The sequence below is a fragment of the Aricia agestis genome, chromosome 4, assembly GCF_905147365.1.
Source record: "Aricia agestis chromosome 4, ilAriAges1.1, whole genome shotgun sequence".
Taxonomy (NCBI): Eukaryota; Metazoa; Arthropoda; class Insecta; order Lepidoptera; family Lycaenidae; genus Aricia; species Aricia agestis.
The window spans coordinates 12,949,781-12,969,798 of NC_056409.1; the positions used below are offsets into that span (position 1 = coordinate 12,949,781).

The following is a 20,018-nucleotide window of genomic DNA, read 5'->3' on the forward strand; positions in this document are numbered from 1 at the left end:
GCATTAATCAGTATCCGTTATTACAAGTATGTTGCAGGCAAAACGATAAATGGTGACCAAGAATATTTTTAAATTTGAAATGATACAAGACAAAAAAATTAAATTAAGTGATATACCCTCGAATTTTTATTACTTTACATAAAAATGTTGTTTAATAATAATTATTAAGTACTAATTTAAAGAGGCTGTACAAGCTTTTTGGCGATTTAAAAATAAGGCAGACGTTTTCTGCAGCGCTGTGATAGTGATACACAAGTTATTGCCTTATTTTCTTGCCAACGTGATATGTAAATAAATAATATAATATTTCATTGTGCCGAGTTATGTAAATGAAGTGCTAAAGTCTCAACTGTGCATTAAAAATATAGTTTCAAAAGTAATTAATAATTATGCGCCCGCACCGTGCATCGCGTCGCGTCGACGTACGCGTCGGTATACGCACTGCGTACGTGCACGTACGCACATCGTTAGCCGTATTTTTAATAACAACTACTTGAAAAATGTATGTACGGAAGCGTTTTCTTATTAATGTTTTTCCTTTACATAACTCTGGCGCATATTTACATTATCTTTTCGAAGAGCGTGAATCCATAGCAGAAAAATGCAAAAATAATAAGTATCTCATTTCTACTCGGTTGAGTTTAATTACATTTATACATTTTGCTAAATTTTAATCAAATGCTGCATATCAGAATGTTTATTAATAAAAACGCAATAGACTGCTAATTAAAAACTTTGCCTTGATATACATTACTTAATCCATTATGTAATTAAAATTATAAGTGACGTAATGAATCCAAAAAAATCTTCTTTCAATTGTTATTTTATTGATTTATTGTATCCTACGAATAATAAAAGTATTTTTTATTCGTAGGTTTAAATATCATAAGTTTTGGAATTCTAAATTAAAAAGTTATAATCGTAGTTACCGCAATTGCGTTTAAATATATGGACTGCAAGCGAAATAAATACTAACAACGGTTGTGTTGATGCATCGCGTTATGCTTCTTAATGATTGCACGAATTTACTGAATAGCTACAATAAGTGTCGTCGTGTGTTGAATGATAAAATGTGTATTTTTTCATAATTTTTCGTAAGAATAAGCACATTGCGCCTAATGTCGTTAATATACATACACCTAATGTGATACACGGTTTATCTATGAATAAACGATTATTTGTCAAATTGTACTTATTTTATTTCGTAACGACCAACGTGTTTGTCCGATGTGGTCCGATCACTGGATAGAGAAAATTCGATCTCTATTATAATAAGTTGCAGTTATCTTATAAAAAACTGTCTAATTTAAAAAATACAACTGGGCAATTTCTTTTTAAATTAGTTTCTCGTCATGTGAGCAGCATGTTAAACATGTGCGAGTGAAAGAGACAGTTACATATTATATAGGCCAAAGACCGGAATCCATTATATCCGGCGATCGGACTAATTCTTAAAAATAATAAAATAAAACTTTTTAATATAGTATTTATTTTTTCTAAGCCTTCTTTTTGTTTGTAAGATTAATTAACTTTTTGACGTGAATGTTTGCTGAATTAGTTAATAATATAATATTGCCTTCAAAACCTTTATCAATTTGGTTGTCATTAGGAGTTATTACCATATTACGCCATTAACGGAATTTACTTCGCCCTAAACTATGATTAGACAATGTTGTGATTAGTACACAATTAGCTAGTATCGGTTCATACAATATACAACTAATGTGTCTTTTGTAACAACTTCTAAAGGGGCCTATTAAATTATTAGTTATTATTTTAATACATTAGTTATTATACTAATGGACAAACATAAATGTCCTCGCCATATTTATTTGTTATTAGCTTGATTTAATACTGCAAAATAAGAGTATGATGATCGAAGTATCTGGAACAACAATGATAATATTCTGGTAAAGTTTGATCAAAAAATATATTTAATAATTTAAATGTAATTAAATAATACTTACAGAAACAAAGGTAGGTCGTGACAGCGGTATGTAGTGCCCGGCTTTGAAGATGATAGGCTTTTTCATACGCTCCATTGCGATGATCAGAGTACGACGAAACTTGGCGTCCTGCTCGTGCCAAGGACTTTGGTACAACCACATGCGGAGTTCTTCACTCTAGACAAAAGCAATAATAATAATTCTTTCTTTATTTTTTTATTTTTTTTTAAAGAAGGCAGGTCACTGTTGCCCTGACGTCACTGCGACCCATGAGGATCTATTGTGACTCCTTCGCACTAGAGTATCATCCCCAACTCTATACTGCTCATAAATTGAACGATATGGTTGGGGTTGGTGCCACGAATTTCCTCTGTGGACGAGTATTCGTGGCGACCAAGGTGCCTGTTCCTGCTCTGTAGTAGAGCAGGGCAGTCGAGGAGAAGGTGAATAGGTGTTTCATCCTCCTCCTCACAGAATCTGCAAGTCATTATGCTACAAATACCCATTCTGTTTAGGTGTTTGTTGAGCTTGCAGTGCCCAGTTAGGCTTCTGGGAAGGATTTTTAATTGGTTCCTACCCAAGGTGAGCACTAATTCTGATTGTTTCTTGTTGAAGTCAGGAATTAGTGCCTTGGAGTGTTCAAGGCCAGGGGTCTCAGCCCATTGCTTCCTGCATAGTCTGTGACCCTATTCCTTGAGCACTTGCTTTGTGGTACTGGGAGTTATACCACAGAATGGTTCTGGACCATATATGAGACTCTCGGCCCCAAGCCTAGCCAGCTCGTCAGCGGTTTCATTGCCGGGGACGTTGCTGTGGCCCGGGACCCATACTAGGCGGATGTTGTTGTTCCTTCCCAGCATGTTTAACGTCTCAATGCATTCCAGAACTAATTTGGACGAGACTTCTGCGGCAGTCAGTGCTTTAAGTGCAGCTTGACTATCGGAGAAGATAAAAACGTTTTTATTAACTAGGGCCATCTCCAGGCTTTCTAGTGAACAACCGAGGATAGCGAAGACTTCAGCCTGAAACACGGTCGCAAACTCCCCCAAACAGGCGTATTTGCCTTTTGGTGGCCTGCCTCCGTAGATTCCGGCTCCCGCACGGTTGTCTTTCCTTGATCCATCCGTGAACCAAACTATGTCGCTAGGGCGGACATCGATTGGATTTTTCCTTTCCCAGTCCTCCCTGGAAGGTATAAAAACCTGGTACTGCTTCGAAAAGCTATACACCTTGATCATGGCATCTGATGGCATGGCCATGATAGGTGATTCACTGAGAGACTGTTCCAGCTGTCGAAATGGGGTGAAGACCCAATTCGTCCCACCCGCCGTCCTGGCCCTGAGAGCCACCTTTTTGGCCTCCATCTGAACAAGCAGAGGAAGCGGAGTTAAGTTGATCAGGGCCTCGAGGGAAGCGGTGGGTGTTGACGAGAGTGCACCCGTGATTATTAGACATGCCAGTCTCTGTACGCTGTTTAGTCTTTTGTGACAGTTTACTTGTACTTGTTCAGCCTTTTTATGCCACACTGCGCAGCCATATGTGGTAATCGGTCTCACTACGGCTGTATATAGCCATAGCATTGCCTTCGGCCGAATACCCCATTTAGAGCTGACAAGCTTCCAACAGGAACCCAGAGAACATCTAGCCTTTTTCGTAATATACTCGATGTGCTTATTCCAAGTGAGTCCTTTGTCTAGGATTACTCCTAGATATTTGACATCACCCGCAAACTTAATAGTTTTCCCAAAGAGTGTTGGGGGTCTTAGTCCCTCCAACTTCCTCTTTTTGGTGAAAGGTATCAAGACCGTCTTATCAGCATTTACTGTTAGCTTGACCCTTTGGCACCAATTCTCGACGACTCTTAGTGCTGACTGCATCAACCCAGCGACCACCGATGCGCATTTTCCCACCACCATAATCGCCAGGTCGTCAGCGTACCCTTGAGCGTAGTAACCTATGAGGTTCAGTTCCCTTATTAGCTCATCCACTACCAGGGACCATTCCAGGGGTGACAGCACACCTCCTTGTGGGCAACCTTGTGTCAGCCTGATTTTGAGTGTCAGGTCCATAATAGTCGATGAGGCTACCCTATTGTCGAGCGTGGCTTTGATCCATTTCCTAGTTGTTGGATCTATATTCTTTGAAGCCAGGCCATTTGTGATAGAGCCGGTTGAAGTGTTGTCGAATGCGCCTTCAATATCGAGAAAGACACATAACGCAATCTCTTTATCTTCAATTGCTCTATCAATCCGATCTACCAAGTCCATTAGGGCCGTCTCGGTAGATTTGCCTTTTTGGTAGGCATGTTGTCTTTCATGCAGCGGCATTTTATTGAGATAGGTGTCCCTTATGTGTAGGTTGACCACCTTCTCCATTGTTTTAAGCATGAAAGAAGTGAGGCTAATTGGTCTGTATGACTTTGGTAGAGCTTTGTCTCTGTCCCCACTTTTGGGTATGTAGGACACCCTTACCTTTGTCCATGCCAATGGGATGTAGCCCCACGCAAAACTTGCACTGAATATTTTCAGTAGCATAGGAAGGATAATGTCCTTGCCCTGCTGTAGGAGGGCCGGAAATATATTATCCTCGCCACCGGTCTTGTAAGGCTTGAAACTGTCAATTGCCCAAGTGACTCGGTCAGGCTTAAAGATCACGGAAGCTCTTCTCCAATCGTCAACTGATGGTCTCGTTTTAATAATCGTATGAGAGAAGGCTTCGTGATTTTTGAGATGGATACTGTTGGGGAAGTGAACGTCGGCTAGTAATCTTAGCGTTTCTTCCGCCGTTTTAGTGTAAGTACCATCTGGCCTTTTCAGAGTGCTGGGATGAGAGCTAGGGGCCTTAGATATGACTTTATATAGTCTGGAGGTTTGCGAGGTGTTATTCACTTCCTCACAGAACCTTGCCCAAGAGCGTCTTTTGGCCTTCCTTAGCTCCCTATTAAACGTCGTCAGGGCGGTTCTGTATGCGTCCCAGTTCCCGTCTCTTTTGGCTCTGTTAAACAGAGCTCGAGTCTCTTTCCTGAGTTGCGCCAGAGTACCATTCCACCAAGGTACATTACGTTTATTTGACGTTTTCTTAACAGGACAGCTTCTGAGGTAAGCATCATTCAAGCTATGCTCCAGCTCTCCCACCGTTAGTTCCAGTTGTTCTACGGTCTTGACAGCTTTGTTGACTGCTGCGAGGTTTAACTGCAATTCCTCTCTGAATACACTCCAGTTTGTGGCCTTAGGATTCCTATAAGTTACCTCTTTCCCAGGCATACTGTCATGTATATCAAACCTAATGTAACAGTGATCGGACAGTGAATTATCGTCCGATACATGCCAGTTACAGGCGCGATGTCGTATGGGGCCTGTGCATACTGTTATGTCAAGGACCTCCTGTCTCAGTGGGTTGATAAACGTTGGTTTAGTACCCTGATTCAAAGTGTGGAGGTTATTAGTAAGTAAGAAGTCAAATAGTTTCTCACCTCTGGAGTTTACGTCGGTGCTGCCCCAACTTGTATGATATGAGTTGCAATCACTTCCCAGGATAAGTTGGATGCGCTGATTCTCGACGTAGTCTATTATCGGTGATAGCTGCGTAGTGGGGTCTTGAGTGTCTCCAGGTAGATAGGCGGAGCAAACCATCAGTTTGCCTGCAGTCCCTCCGGGCTCCTCAATATACGCAGCTACAGTGTCATCTGTACACAGGCAAGAGACACACAAAAATTTCATCCTCTTGCTGAAGAGGATGCAGGATCTGGGCCTCTGGCCATGCTGAAAATAAAGTACGTTACCTGCCAGTCCAAGGCCCATCACCGTGTTCCCGTTGACCCACGGTTCTTGGATTAAAGCAATGTCGAGCGCCTCCCGGATGAACTTCTGACAGAGTACATCTGTGGCAGCCTTCGCGTGTCGTAAGTTGACTTGTATTACTTTAATCTTTTTTTTTTTTTTTTGTGTAGTGTTACTGTGAAGTGTAGCTGTAGAGTGTTAAAGTGAGTATATGTGGATGGATGTGTGTGTGTGTTTAGTCTGTGTGGTGCAGGTTAGGTAGTCGGAGCAGGGGGTTTCGCGCCACTTTGCGACTTGAGTGCTCCTGCGCTAATGAGGGCAGCTGTGCTGGCTTCCTCACAGCGCAGGCGCCCCCAGAGCCACCACGTCCGCGTCCGCGTCCACCACGGGACTTTCCAGGCCTACCCCTACTCACAGTTGCCACTTTCAAGGGAACTTGAGGTCTGGGATTGGTCTGAGCAGCCGGGCGTCCGCCTCCCCTGCTGGTGTGCACGTGCAAGTTTTGTGCTTGCACGTGCAGGGTGTTGGGCTGAGCAGTAACAGTGGCAGATGATGTGCCGCTGCTGCTAGCTTGGGGCGGCGCCGTGCCTCTATAGCCTATAGGCTTGATAAGATGTGCTGGCCGCCATCCTTTATGTGAGGTGTGGGGCTGGGAAGTTGAGCCCAGCAGAGGTGTTGCCGTTACTTCGTCAGACCCTACAGGGTTTGACAGGAGTGCCGGTTTTGGTCCCTTCAAGCGAAGCTGAACCCGGTTAAACCCGAAAATCCCGCTCGGAAAGTAACTTGACCGCAGATTCGTCGAAGGAAAAGGTAAAAGTTTGACCCTTTCCATCGGCTTTCCTGCTGACCACTTTCCAAAGCCGGATTCCCATACCTCCATTCTGCGAGGTCAGTCGCTTGATGATTCCTACCTCGTCCACCTCTAGGTCAGGAACCCACGCCGTAGCGTAACGGGGCTTAGGCAGCTCCGCCTCGTCAACGACGCGGAGGGCTGCTCCATCCCAGGGATGGATCATGTCTATCAGCCGCGCCAGCCACTGCTTGGAGGCAGCGTCGACGCAGGTGAAGACAAGTCCACCCGATCTGTGGACGCATCCTATTAGCTTAGGTCCCTCTCCCTCCGGTTGATCGTCGATGACTCGAAGAATGCATTTCTTCAACCCCTCGGCGTTCTCCTGTGAGAGAGGTCCCCCAGGATCGAGGATGCCCACACGAATGGCACTCGCCGCCTCACTGAAACTCGGCTTGGGCGCCTGAGCACTAGTGTGCTTGGCTGCCTTCGTCGGTCTTTCCTGTGAGTTGGCGGTGTCAGAGAGCTGCCGTTTGGAGCTCGAACGCTTCTCCAACTCCTCGGCATACTCAGGAAACTCACTGAGTGGTTTCTGACAAAGGGTCTTCGCCTCTTCGAGGCTCTTACCCCTCGCCATCCACCACTCAATGCGTCTCTTGGCTGCCCCACTGAGTTGTCTTCTTCTTCTTTTAGGGGCGTTAGCGGTAGCGCCAGCCCCGACTTCAGAAGAAGAAGGTGCAGAAGCGCTAGATGGTAGAGGGTCGGAAGGGGTACCAGACACAGAAGTGTCCTCTGCCCCGACAGACCCAGACAATAGGTGGTCCTCGGCTACGCCGATTTCCATCGCCTCCGTGGAGCATAAAGCTTCCAGTTCGGCCACAAGACTTTCCTGGTCCTTTTCAATTTCCATTCAAATCCCACGAGTAGCTAGGGAAATAAAAGGTCCACCCCCACAGAGCCCCGCATGCAAGGGTAAGGCTATTTACTCCTCGAGGTCGCCTGGTATCGAGGGCCCTCCGTTCGCGGCTGACTTCCCCCAGCCATGCATCCTTCGGCACGGGTCGGATAACACCGATTGGATTGGGTTTTTGTTGTCGAGTTGAGTTCTGGTCTGGGTTGGGGTTCCAATGCTGTGAGCACTAGAACCCCAAACCAGACCAGACCTCAACCCAACCCAAATCTTTCTTTATTTAGTAGAATGTTTAGTATAAATTCTTTAATAGAATGTTGACAGTTGAAAACAATAACAAAGCAAACATGCGGCTTGGGGCCCGGATCTTAAAAATCAAATGGGTATCAAAGAACCCAAAGCACATAAGAAAGTTGTCATTTCAAAAGTCTATATTTTATAACCTAATAGCCATGGATAATGGACATGTTGAGTTTAGTCTGTAAATTAGTGAATTCATGATACAAGACTGTGACCTACATACCGTAGAAGTGAGTTCGTGGCCGCACCAGCAGTAGAGCAGCAGCTGCGACAGCATCGTCCCCATGTAAGTGATCATTGAGTAGAATTGGACGCCGCTTGGCTCAGCCTGAAAGAATATCAAACCAATGTCCGTTTTCACGTCCCCCTAAAGCTGAGTGTTCCCTAAAAATCTTTTATCTCATAAAAACTAAAACCTTTTTACCAATTCAATGTATCTGGCTCCTTGGGCGGGAAGTACTTACCCAGAAATGTTTATAGAACCATAAGAAAAGTTAGGTATATGTTCGCTAAGAGGCACTTAACGTCAGGGGTAGTTAGTGTAAATCGCCAATCGGCATGAAATTTCAGAAGACTCTGGAAAATTTTGGAAGCAAGTGAGTTCTTACAATGGTTATGCGGAGACCGATGATGCAGATAATCATAGCAGACCCGCTGAGTTGGAAAAATATGTTGGCGTGATATGTGTCTTCCAATATTTGAATAAACCTGCAAGATTAGGTATGAATTACCAAAGTGCGTAACGATCAACCACGGCAAACCACAAACCAGAAGAATTACACAAATGCTACTTGCTAAATAATTATTCGTATGCACAGTTTGCGTTCCTGGACTTTTACGTCCCCAAACCCATCTTTTACGGAAAATATACGAAAGAGTAGAAATAGTCAGAATTGTTTTTTTAATGCCCGCGTAAACAAACTGTTTACTGCTCGTCAATTCGTGCTTGCGAATAGATCTTATGCCTTGTAACGAGAATATCACAAATTGCTTACCTTATAACGAGCTGATGCTGGCTTATGCATTCGTTAAATAATTTATTATTGTTTAACCACTTTTGTTGTTTTTCTTGCGATTTATCGACTATCGGTACACTTTGTAACTACAAAAAATATTATTTTAATGGACTAGGATATAAGCGTTTGGATTTCTTGATAAGCTTTTAGCGGCTCTCGGGGCTCGGACACTTGCAACAACATAAAGTTACACTCTTATCTAGACTCTGGTTGCGACTAGATACGCAAGTGTGTTTGGTCTTCCTTGTACCCTTTCAACATGAGCATTATTTCACTCTGGTTGTCTATCTATGGGGCTCTCATAGTTATGCGGTTAGGCGGTTCATTCGCTTAGTTAGTTCGTGCTGAAGCACGGCTCTCCCACTTTATACCTTCCCACGTTGGCTCCAATGGTTCAATGGTCGCACTTAGAGATATTTAATGATTAGTTGATTACTGAATGAAGGCTTAAAATCTTATGCGCGATGGTTAGTTATAAATAACGGGAAGGTATTGTAGGTATATTGTGGACCCGGGAGTTCCATACCGAAGCACCCAGGGAGTCCCATCGGTCTTTCAACGTTGTCGGGAATAGGTACGTAACGCATTTCCCAAAAAAGTGTGTAGGTACCTACATACCTGCTTTATTTTGTCGATGACGATTTTCAACTGCGCCCGTCCGAATATAATCATCGACAATGTCGTGCTGTCCACCGCGAAGAACAGGAAAGCGCTTATGTAAATTGACGACACTTGGTAAAAGTACCCCACTTCGTAATGCGGTGACTTCTGCGTGTCGACAGGCATCCTAGATCGTAAAAACCTAGTTAAAAAAATTAAAGGTATGCAGCTTAGGAAAATATTCATATCTAGAGATTAGAGATCCTATATTAGTTTCATCATCACTAGGGAGTCCCTAGTAGAGACTCAAAACGTACCGAAAATCATTTCATCATAGAAAAAAAAAAAAATACTTGGGATAACTGACAAGTGACAATCCCACAGAAGTTAACTTGCGTGATGCGTCTAGTTCAAACTTTCAAAGAAAACTCTGGAAACGGGTGCCAAATTAATTTCCTCGTTTTGTGTTAAGAATTTGCTTACCAAATTTTGAATGGAAAATGTCTTATTTCTGCCGAGTCGAACAACGGCATGATGGCCCAAAGAGTACAAGTTGTGGTAGCGCTGGTCAGGAATATCGCAGTCAATCTCTTTATTTTTCCAGCCTCCGTATGCAAAATTCTTGAAAAATAAGTATGAATTAAGCCTAGGTACTTTTAACACAAACAATCGGACTTTCTAAGCGACTGGCGAGTGAGTAAACTCTATTTATTTTTCCCAGCCTCGTGTTCAAAGCCTAACTAAATACATAAATTATAAAATAATAAGTGCAAAATTATGACTTAAAACTTAAAAGTCAAAACGAGGCACAAAATTTTAACAAATTTTGTTTGAAATGTTTGTGCCTCGGCCCTCGTCTCGCTGTTAAGATTTTAGTTTCGGTAATTATTACTTAGTTCAGAAAACAACATTTTCGCAAAACAATACTAAGACTTCTGTCCTCTACAGACCACGATTGTAGGGTCGACTACACATACTTCGTATTATCTTTCTTAAAATTTATTAAACAATAAATTAAGTTAAATGATGATTCATTTTGATGCTTTTTTTTCACAGAATTAAAATATTTTTGCAAGGCAATTAAGTGAGCGCAGAGCGACTCTACATTCTGACTAGAACATAATATAGGTACTTAACTAAAAACTCCGTAGCATTCATAGTAAAACCATTATTTACCTGTCATGAGCTGCAGATTGCGATGAAAACATTTCAGTATCCATAAAATCTAGCAAGCGTTTTAAGTTGCTTCGGGTAAAAATAAAGACAGTGGTTTTATAGCAGACCGAAGCTTGGGTGAAAAGCAAATAGGAAGCCTCGGATACTTCCTCCAAGTCCCCCCAAACGACTACTATATAAATAACCTCTAGAACTATGAAAGAATACTGCGTGAACATGATAAATATTGTGTAGATTGTGTGCAGAACAACATATTTCGTCGGGAGGAGCCATAGGCCCAAATATTTCAGAACTGTTTCTGGTCTCTTTAGAAATATATTGGCGTTACTTTTGGTCATCTTGGTAAATAGTGAAATAATATGTCAGTGTCGTTGCTAAACATTTCTTATATGGATACAGTAGCAGCGCAAGTTTTAGGAACATACGAACATCAACAGGATGTTCATAATTTTCTGACTTATTTTATTGTTTTTATTTGGTAGTTTTGAAATGAAACCAAGGCCAAAAAGAGATCTATCATCTAGAAAGCCTAACATTACCTTGGCTAGTTGATGTTAGATACGAGTTACGACTTACCTACGGAGTCCGGGCTACAATACGCGTAGAGTTTCTTGTAACTCTACCGTGAGTCGTGACCATGATGATATCCTTATCCACCCACCAAAATACGCATATCTATAATCCTTATGAATTCTTATTTGTAGTAATTTTATTCTGTTTGCCTTTTGTAACACCTTTAGTGTCTATAATTTAAAAGTTTTAACGCTTTCCAGCTAATGACTTTTGTTGACAAACTTTCATACGTGATATTAGCACCTAATTGTTGTGCTGGCTTTGTAAACAATTAAAGAAATTAAAGTTATAACAATTATTTATTTACTCTTTGACATATTTACAATTCATAATAGCTTAAAATATTATGTGCGGAAACTTGCAGCTTTGATTTAGCACTGTCTTACATCGAAGCGTACATCGAAACCTTTAGGTACATGATTGGCTACATGTAAACCTACCTTATAAAATAAAAGTTGCTTAATTTATGATTTTTTCTAGAATTAGTTTGCGAATATGACGTGTTCGGTGTTCCCCATGCTGTTACTGTATATACTACTAGTGCAGATCTCTTTTCGAATAATTATACAGCTCTTGGACAAATTAGGTTGTTTGATTGAGCACTGCAAAATACGAGTAAGACATTCGAAGGATCTGGAAAGATAAACAGAGTAATTTTCAAAAAGCATTATTTTATATTAGCTAAGTACAATGGATAATATCATAATATTGTTACGTGCAAGGGTTCGAGGATTTGGAGAGAAAGACCTGGTGACTCTCTTGAAGACTTTATTAACACTGCACTAAACACTGGTCACAACACTTAGCACTAAGTCCAAACACTAATCACTAGGTTCAATCACTAAGCACTATCATTGTCCTAGGTCGTAGCCAAGTCGCAGGTTTCACTGGTTCACTCACTATTGATCACTTGTTGTCGCCTCGAAGATCGCTCAGATCGAACTGAACTGCCGGGCCGTTTACCTGCAGCTTTTTATATGGCGAGACGAATTCCAGAAAGTTCCCGATTCACGTAAACAAGTAAACAACCGTGGGAACTTTCTAGGAGGCTGGAGCATGTACCACAATAAAAGTAAACAACTAAACTCGTAAACACGTAAACAAAATAAACCGGTAAACACGTAAACAAAATGTTGGACTTTTCTAGAAGGTTCGAGTATGTACTTGCGCACCTCATGCCATCTAGTATTGAGTAGGGGATTTATGTTGCCTGTGCTCCCTCGGTAAGTTTCGCTGGTTTGTCGCTAGATGGTACCACGTGTCCGTATACCATGTACCGTAACACTACTCCCCTCGTAGAGATGCTCGTCCCGAGCATTATTGTTACTGCCATGGTAACGCGCCAGACGGTCTATGTGTACCACTTTGAATGTCCCTCTTGGTTGCTTTTGAATCCTGTAAGTCACATCATTCAATCGGGTAACCACTTTGTATGGGCCGTCCCACTTGGTCTGCAACTTTGGAGATTTGCCTTTTCGGCGAGTTGGGTTATGCAGCCACACCAGTGACCCTTCTTCGAAGCCGCTCGTGTTCGAGTTCTGGTCGTATCTGGTCTTCATGTTCTCACTTGACTGTAACCCATTTTCCCGAACCATGGCGTGTATATAGCGCATCTTTTCCCTTAAATCGCAGACATAGTCTTGTACGGTCTTCGGTTCCTCCGGTGACCCTCCTGTCAAGAGGTCTACTGGTACTCGCAGTTCTTTACTGTAATTGACATACGCCGGGGTAGCTTTTATGCTCTCATGCTCGGCGGTACGGTAGGACAGAAGGAAGAGCGGTATATACTTGTCCCAATCCTTTTGTTTGTCATCTACCAATTTCGCCAAATGCCTTTCGAGGGTCTGGTTTAATGTCTCAACCATTCCATCAGACTGTGGATGGTACGCGGTGGTTCTCGTTTTATGCATTCCCAAAATTCTGCACACTTCCTGGAAGACCTGCGATTCGAAATTCCTGCCCTGATCGTAATGAATTTCGAGAGGCACACCAAAGCGAGATATCACTTCCTCGACTAGCTTAGAAGCAACTGTTGTAGCTTCCTGGTTTGGTATGGCGAACACTTCAGGCCATTTGGTAAAGTAATCCATGACAACCATAAAATACTTGTTTCCCGATTCCGTTACAGGAAATGGCCCAGCTACGTCAACTGCAATTCGTCCCCACGGTGCCCCAACGTTATACAAGTGCAGGTTCCCACGGCTCCTTGTCTGTGGTCCCTTGACTGCAGCGCAAGTAGTACATTTGCGGCACCACTCCTGCACATCATCTCGGCAATGCTACCAGTAGAATCGTTCTCGCACTTTTGTTAACGTCCTCTTGACTCCTAGATGACCTCTTGATACGCCATCATGCATTTCACGGATAACATCCGGTACTCTCGTTCTTGGGACAACTATCTGAAGATGGAACTCTCTACCGTTAGTCTTCTCCCATTTCCGGTAAAGTATTCCGTTTTGAAGAATCAGACTGTCCTATTGCGCCCAGTACGCCTTAGTGACAGCGCCAGTGGGTGCAACCTCACTCCAGATTGGCCTTACGTCACCCCGTTTCTTCCATGTGATGATGTGCCGAAGGTCGTCATCTCTTTCTTGAGCTTTCTTCATAGCATCATTCTCCCATGGACCCAAAGGACTTGCTTTCGTTAACTTTAATGTCACTTCATTAGATTCCTGCTTAACACAATGTTTGCAGTCTTCTGAACACGGCCTTCGTGAGAGTGCGTCGGCATTCCCATGCGACTTTCCGCTGCGGTGTTCGGTCTTGAAGTCGTACTCCTGGAGTTGTTCAATCCATCGTGCTACTTGACCTTCTAACTGTAGTAGCCACTTCAACGCTGCGTGATCAGTTCGCAGTAAAAACTGTCTGCCAATGAGATACTTGCTGAAATGTTGTAGCGTCTTTACGACAGCCAAGAGTTCTCTTCTCGTCACACAGTAGTTTCTCTCTGGCTTAGATAAAGATTTGCGGAAATATGCAATTACAACTTCTCTTTCGCCCTGTTTTTGAAATAACACCCCTCCAATGGCTGTGTTGCTTGCATCCGTGTCGACTATAAACTGACCTTCAGGTTGTGGGTACCCCAGGATTGGTGTTTCACAGAGATGTTTCTTCAGTTTCTGAAAAGAATCTTCAGAAGTCTCGTCCCAAATAAACTGTCGTTTATCCTCTGTCAGCCGATGTAATGGCTTGGCTATCTCTGAGAATCCCTTAACAAAACGCCTGTAGTAGGAGCATAGGCCGAGAAATGCCCGCACTTCGGTTTTGTTCTTAGGGGTTGGCCAACTTTGAACTGCTTCCAGTTTCTCCGTGTCCGTCTGGATTCCATCACTGGAGATAACATGGCCGAGATAATTAACCTTACTCCTGAATAAACGACACTTTTTCGGATTCAACTTTAACTTGGCCCCCTATATTTTGGCGAAAACTCGTTCTAAGTTTCGCAAATGGTCCTCGAAGTCGCGGCCAACAATGATGACGTCGTCCAAGTAGACTAAGCAAGCCTCTCCAACTAAGCCTGCCAGTACACACTCCATGAGTCGCTCAAATGTGGCAGGTGCATTGCACAATCCAAAGGGCATGACGTTAAACTGCCATAAAACTTTACCGGTGGAGAACGCTGTCTTCTCCTTGTCTTTTGGATGAATTTCCACCTGCCAGTATCCAGATTTCAGGTCAGGGTTTCAGGAACCATTTCATGCCACTCAAGGTATCCAGAGTGTCGTCGATTCGAGGTAATGGATAGCTGTCCTTCTTAGTGACATCATTGAGACGCCTGTAGTCCACACAAAATCTTGTGATGCCATCTTTCTTCTTTACCAATACAACAGGTGAGCACCACGGACTTGCAGACGGTTCATAATCTTATGCCTTCTCATGTCCTCCAAAAGGCCTTCAACTTCTTTCTCCTTTGGTATCCGTCTTGCTCGTTAACGAATTGGGTTCTCGCTTCCGGTATCTATCCTGTGCTGGACCATCGACGTTCTTCCAAGGTCGCCTTCCTGACTGGAGAAGATATTCGCGTGGCGTTGTAAAAACTTCTTAGCTTTCATGCTCTGCGAATATGTCAGATTACTCTTGCAGTCATCGAGTAGCCCAGTCACTAATCCGTAGTTGCTGCTGTTTGCTGAGTCTGCGCCTGTCATCGAACTACACTTTCTCATCCAGACAACTTCCTCGCATTTTCCAATGACGTCACCTTTGTTCAAGCAGATCTCGCGATCACCAAGATTCAGAACCCTGACCACAGCGTTACTGCTTCCACTAACAAGGGTTCTCGCCGTCATCAGTGTGTGTCTTCGATCAACACGCATCTGTTTGAATTTTTCTTTCCACTTGGCGGCAGTTTCACCAGCACCCGAGCTTCCGCACGTCCAGGTATTATGACTTTCTTTACACATTTAACTTTCCCGCAGGCGCCTCCAAGGATGAAAATTTCTTCTTCACCACACTTGAAAACTCCGTCAGCGACATTAATTCTGCAGTTATGCTTCTTCATGAAATCCAAACCCAAGATGCAATCATCCATAATCTCAGCCACGATAGCGTCATGAGGGTATGAGGATCCCCCTACATTAATCGTAACTGACATTTCTCCCAGGACGGGTATTGGCTGACCGGAGGCAGTAAGGAGCCGACAGTTAATTCTCCTCTTGTGTCTTCTTGCGGTTTTTACCAGATTTGGGTTCACTATCGTTCTAGAGGCTCCTGTGTCTAGAGTCATTTTGCAATCCGTCCTGTTAATAGTTCCCTGAATCACAAGACTATTCCCGCTGCATGCTTGGGAGATAACAGTTATCGGGGTTTCCTCCGCGTCAGCCAGTACTCGCCCCTCAGTCCTGGCTTTTATTCGTTTCCCTGATCCCGGGCAGGGGACGAAGCTCCTTGCTTCTTCAGCTCCTCTACTTGTTCCTCGAGCCTTTTCATCTTGTCACTGACATCCTTTATAGCTCCAAGCGCTTTTTCTTGGAGGTCTTTTTGTTGCTCTTGTGATTCTCGAATCGCTCTGATTTCAGCACCGAGCTAGCGTTCTTGTGACTCTTGTAAAGCGCCGAGCTTGCGGTCTTGTGACTCTTGTAAAGCGCCGAACTTGCGGTCTTGTGATTCTTGCAGAGCCTGAATTAACTCAATTAGGCTTTGTAATTGAGGAGCCACTTGAGGGGCCGCAGAAGCTACGGGCGATGCATGGTGGCTGGAGCCAGTAGGCAGGGTTTGAGCAGACGAAGCTCGGTGAGCGGATCTATTGGGCGTGGCCTGAGTGGGCGGAGCCTGAGGGGCGTGGCCAGTGGGCGTGTCCCGGTGGGCGGAGCCAGTGGGTGTGGCTTTAGCCAAAGTGGGCGGAGCCTGGTGGGCGTGGTCAGTGGGCGGGGCCATGTGGGCGGGGCCAGTGGGTGGGGCCTATCCCTCAGTGGGCGGAGCTTGGTCCCCAGTGGGTGTGGCCTCCGCAACTCCTCTTTCGGAGTCAATGGCAGCAGCTCGCTGCGCCCTTGTCCTGACACTCCCCTTGAAGTCCTCTCTCGGAGTCAATGGCATCTCCAAATCGCACTTCTGACACCAGTTGTTACGTGCAAGGGTTCGAGGATTTGGAGAGAAAGACCTGGTGACTCTCTTGAAGACTTTATTAACACTGCACTAAACACTAGGTCACAACACTTAGCACTAAGTCCAAACACTAATCACTAGGTCCAATCACTATGCACTATCACTGTCCTAGGTCGTAGCCAAGTCGCAGGTTTCACTGGTTCACTCACTATTGATCACTTGTTGTCGCCTCGAAGATCGCTCAGATCGAACTGAACTGCCGGGCCGTTTACCTGTGGCTTTTTATATGGCGAGACGAATTCCAGAAAGTTCCCGATTCACGTAAACAAGTAAACAACCGTGGGAACTTTCTAGGAGGCTCGAGCATGTACCACAATAAAAGTAAACAACTAAACTCGTAAACACGTAGACAAAATAAACCGGTCAACACGTAAACAAAATGTTGGACTTTTCTAGAAGGTTCGAGTATGTACTTGCGCACCTCATGCCATCTAGTATTGAGTAGGGGATTTATGTTGCCTGTGCTCCCTCGGTAAGTTTCGCTGGTTTGTCGCTAGATGGCACCACGTGTCCGTATACCATGTACCGTAACAATATCATCACTCACAGAAACAAAAGTTGGCCTAGAGAGGCTGATGTAGTGGCCAGCACGAAGCACCAGGGGTCGTTCCATCCGCATCATGGCCACCAGTAGAATCTTTTTAAATTCCAAACTCTGCTCGTACCACGCACACTCGTGGAGCACGCTGTGTAGGTGCTCGCTCTAAAATATTCCACAAATTTCTACAAAATTGTCAAGAAATTGGATGAACTCCGTTGCGCCAAAAGTTTGTTTATCGCGCGGGAACCGTACATTTTTCCAGGTTAAAAAGTATCCTATGTCTTTTCCCGGGACTCCAAGGTATCTCAATTCTTCACGCCTTTTAGCAAAGTCAGTTCAGCGGTTCGGGCGCGAAGTACTAACAGACAGACAGACACACTATCGCATGAGTAATATTGGTACGGATCTACTATTGGAGAAATTGATTCATAAGCAGATGGCCAAGCAACCTAATTTGGTCAAGTTATGTGAAGCCCACCATAAATAATAATATTACGCTTGTCCTAACATTGACACGATTTTACCCGTTGGCTAGTCAAATAACGCAGAAACTGCCATAATATGCCTCTCATGTTTCTGAAGGTGGAATAGACGTAATGGTTCTTAGTACTTACTGTAGCTGTAAGCTCATGACCACACCAACAGCTCACGAACAACTGGCTGATCATAACGGAGAGGTAGAGAAATATCGAGAGGAACTGCATGCTATGCCAGTCGATCTGTCATAAACAAATATTAAGTAGATATATGTACGGTACATTATCTGGCAATATAAATTGTGAATTGTTACTTACCAACAAAATTCTAAGTGCCGACATACAAATAATACCAACGCTTCCGCTTAGTTGAAACAACAGAAAAGTGTGATAGGCGTTTTCCACCATCTCGGTAAACCTAAAATGGCCAACATCACTGCAAATTACATCTTCAAAGGTTCAGTCATAGTTTTACTATGGTTCAGTAGGAACTGAGGTAGGAACATTAGGTAAGAATTTAATGCCCATTTTTACCAATTGCTCCCTTAGGCTAAGTGGGGACACTCAACGTTAGGATGCGGTTGGTGAAAACGGCATAAAAGTATCAATTTGCATTTCCTTACGTAATTATACACTGATGTTGTTTTACACAATTTTTTAATTTCCTTAGATTGTCTTCTAGATAATCTGAATTATTGATAAGCTGTCTTCTTGTCAATTGCTCAGAAGAATGCGATTTTATCTGAAACGTAAGAACCAGAGTTGAAACTTGAAACTCTACTTTGTAACTTTGGGTTGATAAATCCTAAAACTGGATGATAGATACATTTAAAATCTTGTTCTTTATAATATCTAACTGAGCACAGGCGAATATGACCATGGACAGGGCGATGCTGTCGACTCCGAAGTAGATGAAGGCACTCATGCTTATCGTCAGAAGTTGGAAGGCGTATCCAAACGCGTATTGAGGTGGGCGCTCTGGATTCACGGGCATCCTGCGAAATGAAGTTTACACGTCTTTCACATTATTATTTTGCTTTGGATGGCTGGTGGATGTGTGGATGGTTGATGGATCGTGTTGTAGTGGTTTGGATGGATAGTGGTTTTGCCTTAGCTTAAAAAAAATCCTCCCGCTAACCTCTCCACTTACCTACATGAAGCCTAGCGTACCTCCGCGGGGCCCCGTATAAAAATTTGTTTGGGCCCTTAGGAATGGTAAAGATTTTTCTAAGGGCCCCAACATGACCAACGTCGTATAATATGTACCCTGCCTACATGGGTCATTGGGTTTAGAGGTAGGTTTAGAGGTTCACTTGCTTACCACATGTCAAATGGAAACTTCTTGGAGCCAGCATCATCGAATAGAGGTTTGAGTGCCCACAGGCAACACGTAGTCTGGGAACTGACCATAAACGCAAACAGCAATCTCTTTATTCTTCCTGATTGATTTCTTAAGATCCTGTGTTGCAAATAATTTAAGTGTACACGGATAAAACTTTTATGTAGATATTATGATCTACGTAATTTAAGGAAGAGTTAATCGTTGCCATTTCCAATTAAATTTACCTTATTTGCTCCTCGTTCTGCGGTTTGAAAATGTCACTATTCATTTGAATCAATAGATTCCGTGCTAATTCTTTGTTAATTTGCAGAACGGTGACTTTAAAACATAGGCTAGCCTGAGTGAAGAGCAAGTACGAAGCCTGCGAGACGGCCTCTAAGTCCCCCCATACTTGGATTATGTAAATAATTTGAAACAATAAAAATAAATACTGCAGAGACATAATGAATAAACGGTGAAGTTTTTGGATGTGGTTTTCATCGGGAGGTGGTACCCAGACCCCTAAAAATTTCATCACAAATCTAGCCCTATTCAAATACAAGTCTTCAGAGGATACCTCCGACATGACGAACATACCAAATGGTACTGAGTAGTATAGGAAGGTATACTTATGAAAATATATCTAATTTGTTAAATAATCACTCACGGTAATTTAGTAAAATGGATAATAACGGATAAATGTGTTGTTTTGTATTCCAATTAGATATTATATTACTGTCTACTACTGAAATGCCGATTAAAAGGTCCAGTTAAAGTTAACAACACGCTGATCAAGTTATCACAATTTATACCTTAGTATTGGTAAATTAAGCTCGTTTCGGTTCATGTATGACTCAGATTGTGACTAGGTACCTATAGAAAATTCCCAAGATGAATAAATAAATTTCTTATTTTGAATAATAATTGGCGGTGTGCAGCTGAGAAGAGTCGACCGAGTTAAATATCTGGGTCACTGGGTCACCGCCTCT

At 43.2% G+C, this 20,018-nt stretch overlaps 2 protein-coding genes across 3 annotated transcripts; both read right to left on the reverse strand.

The window, feature by feature from the left end:
* Nucleotides 1–1,524: 1,524 nt before the first annotated feature.
* LOC121726237 (odorant receptor 43a-like) lies at nucleotides 1,525–10,855 on the reverse strand. The gene is made up of 8 exons (XM_042113491.1): nucleotides 10,518–10,855; nucleotides 9,825–9,962; nucleotides 9,360–9,528; nucleotides 8,721–8,827; nucleotides 8,334–8,433; nucleotides 7,949–8,053; nucleotides 1,968–2,123; nucleotides 1,525–1,885 (listed from the first exon to the last, which is right to left on the reverse strand). Exons 1-8 carry the CDS (start codon nucleotides 10,853–10,855, stop codon nucleotides 1,829–1,831), a joined length of 1,170 nt encoding a protein of 389 aa, XP_041969425.1. The 3' UTR covers nucleotides 1,525–1,828.
* A 672-nt stretch (nucleotides 10,856–11,527) lies between these two features.
* Nucleotides 11,528–19,615, reverse strand: LOC121726236 (odorant receptor Or1-like). 2 transcript variants are annotated; one of them, XM_042113489.1, is made up of 8 exons: nucleotides 19,275–19,615; nucleotides 19,030–19,167; nucleotides 18,535–18,703; nucleotides 18,332–18,450; nucleotides 18,027–18,126; nucleotides 17,847–17,951; nucleotides 17,239–17,394; nucleotides 11,528–11,723 (listed from the first exon to the last, which is right to left on the reverse strand). In XM_042113489.1, the coding sequence occupies exons 1-8, from the start codon at nucleotides 19,613–19,615 to the stop codon at nucleotides 11,673–11,675; spliced, it is 1,179 nt and encodes a 392-aa protein (XP_041969423.1). In that variant the 3' UTR covers nucleotides 11,528–11,672. The 2 variants fall into 2 exon arrangements, with proteins under 2 accessions (XP_041969423.1, XP_041969424.1); XM_042113490.1 differs by having other exon boundaries at nucleotides 11,536–11,723; nucleotides 19,030–19,301.
* Nucleotides 19,616–20,018: the final 403 nt, after the last annotated feature.